This window comes from Leptosomus discolor, chromosome 5 (assembly GCF_034619465.1).
Source record: "Leptosomus discolor isolate bLepDis1 chromosome 5, bLepDis1.hap2, whole genome shotgun sequence".
Classification (NCBI taxonomy): domain Eukaryota; kingdom Metazoa; phylum Chordata; class Aves; order Leptosomiformes; family Leptosomidae; genus Leptosomus; species Leptosomus discolor.
In genome coordinates, this window is record NC_141395.1 from 22,846,734 (window position 1) to 22,853,233 (window position 6,500).

General features: G+C 64.0%; 1 protein-coding gene across 1 annotated transcript; it reads left to right on the plus strand.

The window, feature by feature from the left end:
- The first annotated feature begins 4,581 nt into the window (after positions 1-4,581).
- Positions 4,582-6,224, plus strand: SP5 (Sp5 transcription factor). The gene is made up of 2 exons (XM_086465888.1): positions 4,582-4,632; positions 5,172-6,224. The coding sequence occupies exons 1-2, from the start codon at positions 4,582-4,584 to the stop codon at positions 6,222-6,224; spliced, it is 1,104 nt and encodes a 367-aa protein (XP_086322014.1).
- Positions 6,225-6,500: the final 276 nt, after the last annotated feature.

The following is a 6,500-nucleotide window of genomic DNA, read 5'->3' on the forward strand; positions in this document are numbered from 1 at the left end:
AAATATGACCTGGTGACTCCTCTTATTATGCTAGTCATATTGCCTCTTATAAAAATGTGAATATGCTGGAGTAAATAATAATAATAATAATATTAATGGCACATAACTCAGAACTGTTGGCAGAGTGTCCACACATGCTTGGAGCTATATACATAGGTTAATTTACCTTCTGGTGAAACGTCTTGCTGTCATGAATAGATGGTTTGTTTTAGAAAGGCTTTAAACCAGGCAGCTGGTTTAGTAAGGCTTTAAACCAGACAGAATGAGGGATGGTGTGAAGACACTGCCTTTTGGAGCAAGCTTATTTAAAGCCCGTTCAGGTTTAAAGCCTACCAGACTCTCATGGAGAGCTTGACTAGGAGCCTTGGCTGAACGTTAATGCAGCTGTTCACTTAAAAATGCTTGGTTTTGATTCTTTGTCACAATTGCTAAAGAACAGTGTTTCGTTTAAGGCAGACCTAGATCCCTAGGCTGGGGTCAGGCAGGTGGCCAGAGCCCATTCAGGCACCCAGGGTCATTCATGGCTGCACTGGAAGAGCTGGGGGACAGGGGATCACAGGAGGGACTGGGGGGTTCATGGCAGGGGACTGCGAAGGTCTCAGGAGGGATTTGGGGGTGTCATGAGAGGACCTGGGTGGGGAGTTCGTGGAAGGCTGTGGCAGTGTGAGTTGTCATTGGGACAGGCTCTGGGATGGGGTGCTTCGGGCCCAGGAGGCAGAGGCACAGCGGAGACCATGGAGGGAACCACTGATGCCCAAGCAGCTGTTATTCCCAAGTCCTTTTTTTCTCTGCTACCTGCATTCAAACCAGTGTCTGAAGAGGCCTGCATGGTGGGACAGTCACTCTGGGATACCTGAATCTGAAAAATCCTCATTTTGAAGACATCTAGCAAGGTGGTGATGGTGACTTGTGGTTCATGTCCTCTGTCTTTAATTCCGCAGTTACTATCCAACCCAGCGCAGCTTGGGTCACTCCGGCCCGTGGCCGCGGATGGTTTCCGCGGTGGGGGTAGCAGTTTCCTCACCTCGGAGGCAGCGGGGCTGGGGGAGTCGGGCCCCCTCGGGCCTCGTTCCCGCGGCTGGAGTTCTCCAGGCTCCAGCTCTTCTGGCGCCCAGGCCGCCGTGCTCCCCCCGGGGCCCGGCCCCGCGCTGGCCGCGGCCGGGGAGGGGCGGCCCGGCCTGGGCCCCGACGGCGCTGCCGCTGCCTGTCCGGGGGGCCCAAGCGCCGCTCGCGCCGCGGCAGCCCCGCCGGCAGGGACCGTCCCGCCTCGCCTGCGGGCCGAAGCGGGGCTGCGGCGGGCAGCTCCCCGCCGGGGTGGGCTTGCCAGCGCAGCTCTCCGAGCGGCCCCTGGACCCGGCTGCGCCGTCTCCCGCGCTGCTCCTCATGGCCTGCGTCTCTTTGCTTCGCTCTAGGATGGGGCGGCACCCTGTTTCTCAGGGAAATAGTGCTTTGTGTCACTGAACTGACATTTGGCCTTGATACCTGTATCTCCTGATAACTGAAACAAATTTCTAAAATAAATACTGTACTTTGATCTTCCAGCCCTGCATTTTTAATGACAGCTCTGAACATCACTTCATTAAGAATACATTTCAGGAGACTGAAACGCTCCGAGTTTGAACACTAATTATTTGTACAGAAAATTATGACTGCAACGTTTCATTATTCAGCCCATTGGTTTCTTCCAGAAATGAGAAATTATTCTCGATTTTTAAGTAATGTGCTTTCTTGGATGCAGATTTATGGCATTTGTAGTGTAGTGTCTGTATAGAAACTTACCCAACTTTCCACTAACTCTTTTGTAACGTGACAAATCATTTTGGTTCATCGAGATATCTGGGGAAATAATGTACCTTAAAAGCTGGGGGACCCTCGGGATATTCAGTGTTTCCTGAACTACCTATCGACTCGCATTTCGTTTATAAATATTGCTCAGATTATTCTCCTGGCAATTATTAGATAAAACGAATTAACAAAAATCGAGGTAGGAATTAAATCGGGCACCTCGTAGGAGTCCGAGGTTGGCACAACTTTGGGGATGTAGAAGTTGAGGGACGGTGGAGGTGCGAGCGCCGCCGTTTCGCTTGTCGGGCGGGTTATTGCTCCAGCAGCGAGCAGACGTGCGGGTCGGGGTCCGCCCGCCGGGGTCCCGCCTCGGCGCTGGCTGCCCGGGCTGCAGTGCGCACCCGAGGGGAGGGCGAGCGCGCTCGTGCCCCGGTGCGGCTCCAGTAGGGCGGCTGCAGCTTGGCCAGTGAGCCCGGGGCACCCGGCGGCTACGGGCGGGCGTGTGCGGGTGTGCGCCCTCCCGGCCGCGCTGCCGGCGAGGCTCGCTGCGGTTCTCCGTCTCCCGCCGTGTCCCGCGCGGAGGCGGCGCAGCCCCCGCCGGATCGCGCTCCGGCAGTGCGGGGCGGTGTTCGGGTGCGGTGTGTGGAGGTGCTGCACCCGCCAGCCCCGCACCCCCGCAGGCGGGTGGGGAGCCCCGGCGCCCGCAGCCTTCCGCCCTGCCGGGGGCTGCTGCCGGGCCGAGGGCTCCTGCGGCAGCGGCGAACCCTGCCTCGGTGCGCGGTGCGAGCGCTGGGTGCGGGGCGCTTACCTCCCTGTTACCGACCTGGCGGAGCGGCTACCTGGCACAGGGGGGGACCTTCAAGTGGCTACTGCGTAGGGGATCAGTGTTACACGGGGTCGAGCTTTTACTTCTCTCCAGGACTCAATATGGAGCCGTGGGAGAGGACTTGGCACTTTAATCCCTTCAAAGAAACCGATCTAATTCAAGCCCTACAACTCTTGAAAGTCTTTGAGCGGACAGTGATTGTTTCCACAGGAAAGCCAGATAAAGATCTCTGTGTGCTGGCGTTTAAAGAGACTTCAGTGGCGGTGCGAATACAATTGAACTCAGCGACTGCGGGGAGGATCGAGTTACCTGGGCAAACAGCTCCGGAGCACCAGAGCCAGCCGCCATCTGCCCGAAAGGGCACACACCCACCCCCCCCCAAGATAGAGCCGAGCGTCCCCGTTTGGTACCTGGCCAAGCAGGCCGGCTTACACCTTTGCGGTGGCCTCGGAGAGGATGTGGAAGGGCGAGGAGAGGAGCGCGCTTCCAGGGCCCCCGGCGGAGCGCAGTGCTGAGCGGGCCCGCGGAGGGGCCCCTCGCTGGGCGGCGCGGTGCGAGGGGTCCCGCCAGTCTTGCGGGCACGGGGCCCGGCGACGGGCGGTGGCGTTAGGCCGTGACCCAGCTGTGCCTGGCGGTGTTACCGGGGAGATGGCCTCGCACACGGCCGGAAGGGAAGCGGGCTCGGGCCTTCACGCGTGTGTGTGTGCCTGTATAGGAGCTGGGGGGGCGAGGGAGCAGAACCCTCGGGGCCGAGCTTGGCTTGGCGGCAGGAGGGGGGCGGGAGGGTGGAGGCAGACACCCGGCAGCAGCGCCCGCGCTCCCTAGGAGGCCCCGACGCGCCCTCGCCCCGGCCCGCGCCAGGCGGGCTCAGCAGGGCCGCGGGCACGCATCCCGCCTCCCGCAGCGCGATCGGGAGAGACTGCTGCCTTCCTTCAAACAAATCACGTCTTTTACACCCGGCTCCCGCTAGGGAAGAGCAAACTTTTCCGCCGGGTCTACTGGCTGGCCGGTTCGCGGGTGTCCGCCCGCAGGAGCGCTGGCTGCCGGCGGCGCTCGCTGGCCCCGCGCCGGGCGGGGGCTGCTTCAGGGAACACCGGGTTAGCGCCGGCTGAGCGAAGCGAAACCAAACCCGGCTGCCAGGGGGGAAACGTGAGGTTGTTTGCGGAGTCACATCGAGGGCATATCTCTCAGCCTCGGGGGAAGGGCGGGCGGAGGGAGGGAGCGGGGAGGAACCACCGACAATTACTCCAGGGAAGTTTTACGGCTGGGATCGACCAGCCCCGATCAGGTGAACTCGCTGTGCTCCTGTTACTTTGAGTCATTAAACACTATCAGCGGAATCCGGAGGCAGATTTCTCGGGCGATAACAAAGACACATTGTCACTCTAGGGCTCTGCCACAAATCCTTAATTGCAAAAAAAAAAAAAGGGGGGGGGGAGATCCAGTGTCTTGCACATCCAATGCGAGGGTCTCCAGGCGGTAAGGGGTCCTTTGATCAAGAAAATCCAATTATTTGTGTATATACATTTCCCACATAGTGATTACTTCATTAATTGTCCCGCCTTTATCTCCTCCCTTCCCATCCCCCCTAATAATCAGTTCTTTTATCCAGACCAACAAACACACCATAGGAGCTTTGTGGATTCAAAGGATTTGCTTTCGCTTCTGAAAGAGCCGCTATTCTTTGATGATTGGGTAGCGGCAAACTTCAAAGCCATAAATCTTCCCTCTGACTGGCTGGCGGCCCAGCAAAGTCCTTATCAAATTCTTGGAGGTGATCCTGGTGCAGTCAGACAGTCCGCGGAGATCGCGCAGCGCGGGGGGGGGCGGGGTGGGACAGGCACGGAGGCGAAGAGATCAGAGGGAAGGCGAGGGAGAGAAGGAAACTGGGCAGCTCCTCGTCTTCCCCTCGGCGTCCCCATGCCTCGGCGGTGCCCCGGCGCCTTCCCCTCGCCCCGGGCGCAGTAGCCATGGCCGCAGTGGCTGTCCTCCGGAACGACTCCCTCCAGGCTTTCCTCCAGGTCAGTACCCGCGCCCGGGGGCCGGGGCGGATCGGGCGGCGCCGCGTCCCCCGGTTGTGACCCGCCTTGTGCGGTGGCAGCCGGCGCCCGCCGCCTCCCTCCCGGGGCTTCACCGCCGGCAGGCAGGGACCCCCGCGGGGGAGAGGAGGCCGAGCTCGGGCTCCTCGGGCCGGCAACTTCCCTCTCCTGCCGGGAGCCCGGCGGTAACCCCCGTTAGCGTCCCGGGGGTGGGGGGAGCGGGTTGGGGGCTGGTCTCTGCCCGCAGCAGCCGCTTCCCCGGCGCCCCCGGACCAGGAGAGGTGGCGCGGCCGGTCGTGGGGCGGGGCGGGGGGGGGGCCGGGCCCGTCCTGCGCGCCTGGTGCGCGCTGGTTTCGGAAAGTTCGGCGGCCGTGCGGGGAGCGGCGGAGCGCCGGCGGCGGCGCGGGACGGGCGGTGCGGGCAGAGGCGCGGAAAGTTTCCCGCGGCCGCTCCGGTGGGTTGGCGGCGGCGGGCGGGCGGCGAGTAACGCGCTCTCCAAACTCCCTCCCGCTCCCGCGCAGGACCGCACCCCCAGCGCCTCCCCAGACTTGGCCAAGCACTCGCCCCTCGCTCTTCTGGCCGCCACCTGTAGCCGGATCGGACAGCCGGGTGCAGCGCCCTCGGATTTCCTGCAGGTTTCCTACGACCCGACGCTGGGATCCCCCTCCAGGATCTTCCACCCGTGGAGCGGCGAGATGCCGGCGCACTCCCCGGGGGGGCTGCCGCCGCCGCACCCCAGCCTGGGGCTGACCCCTCAGAAGAACCACCTGCAGCCCTCCTTTGGGGGGGCGCACGAACTGCCCCTCACCCCCCCGGCGGACCCCTCCTATCCCTACGAGTTTTCCCCCGTCAAGATGCTGCCCTCCTCCATGGCCACCCTGCCGTCCAGCTGCCCCCCCGCCTACGTCCCCTACGCCGCCCAGGCCGCCCTGCCGCACGGCTACTCCAACCTGCTGCCGCCTGCGCAGCCCTGCCGGCAGCTCTCGCCCAACCCGCCGCCCGAGGACATCCCCTGGTGGAGCATCCAGCAGGCCGGCGCCCCGGGCGGCTGCGGCCACCGCTTCCCCGCCGCGGCGGCGCTGCCGCGGAGCCTGGTGCTGGGCCACTCGGACTTCGCCCAGTACCAGACGCAGATCGCCGCCCTGCTGCAGACCAAGTCTCCCCTGGCGGCCACGGCCAGGAGGTGCCGCCGCTGCCGCTGCCCCAATTGCCAGTCGGCCGCGGGCAGCGCCCCGGAGGCGGAGCCGGGCAAGAAGAAGCAGCACATCTGCCACATCCCCGGCTGCGGCAAGGTGTACGGCAAGACCTCGCACCTGAAGGCGCACCTGCGCTGGCACACGGGCGAGCGGCCCTTCGTCTGCAACTGGCTCTTCTGCGGGAAGAGCTTCACCCGCTCCGACGAGCTGCAGCGGCACCTGCGGACTCACACGGGCGAGAAGCGCTTCGTCTGCCCCGAGTGCGGGAAGCGCTTCATGCGCAGCGACCACCTGGCCAAGCACGTCAAGACCCACCAGAACAAGAAGCTGAAGGCGGCTGCGGACGGCGTCAAGCGGGAGGACGGCCGCGACCTGTGACCGCCGGGCGGCGGGGCGGGACTGGCCCCGGGCCGGCGGTGGCCGACGCACCTGCGGGCCGCGCCGAGCCGCGCCGCCGGCAGGGACCCGGACGGAGGGCCCTCCGCAGCCGGGGGCAGGGCGGCAGCGGCGGCGGGGGAGAGGGCGGCCGGCTCTAGGACTCGCGGCCGGCCCGGCGAGCGGCAGCTCAGCTGGAGGCGGCGCCGGGAGGAGCCACGGCCGCCGCGGGCCCTCAGCCCCGGGGCTGGACGCTCGTAGGGCCACGGGGCCGCCGCC

Bases quoted from the DNA above. Each gene is read 5' to 3' on its own strand.
- SP5 (XM_086465888.1), top strand. From the start codon at position 4,582: ATGGCCGCAGTGGCTGTCCTCCGGAACGACTCCCTCCAGGCTTTCCTC. The intron at 4,633-5,171 runs GTCAGTACCCGC...GCTCCCGCGCAG, and splicing joins CCCTCCAGGCTTTCCTCCAG to GACCGCACCCCCAGCGCCTC.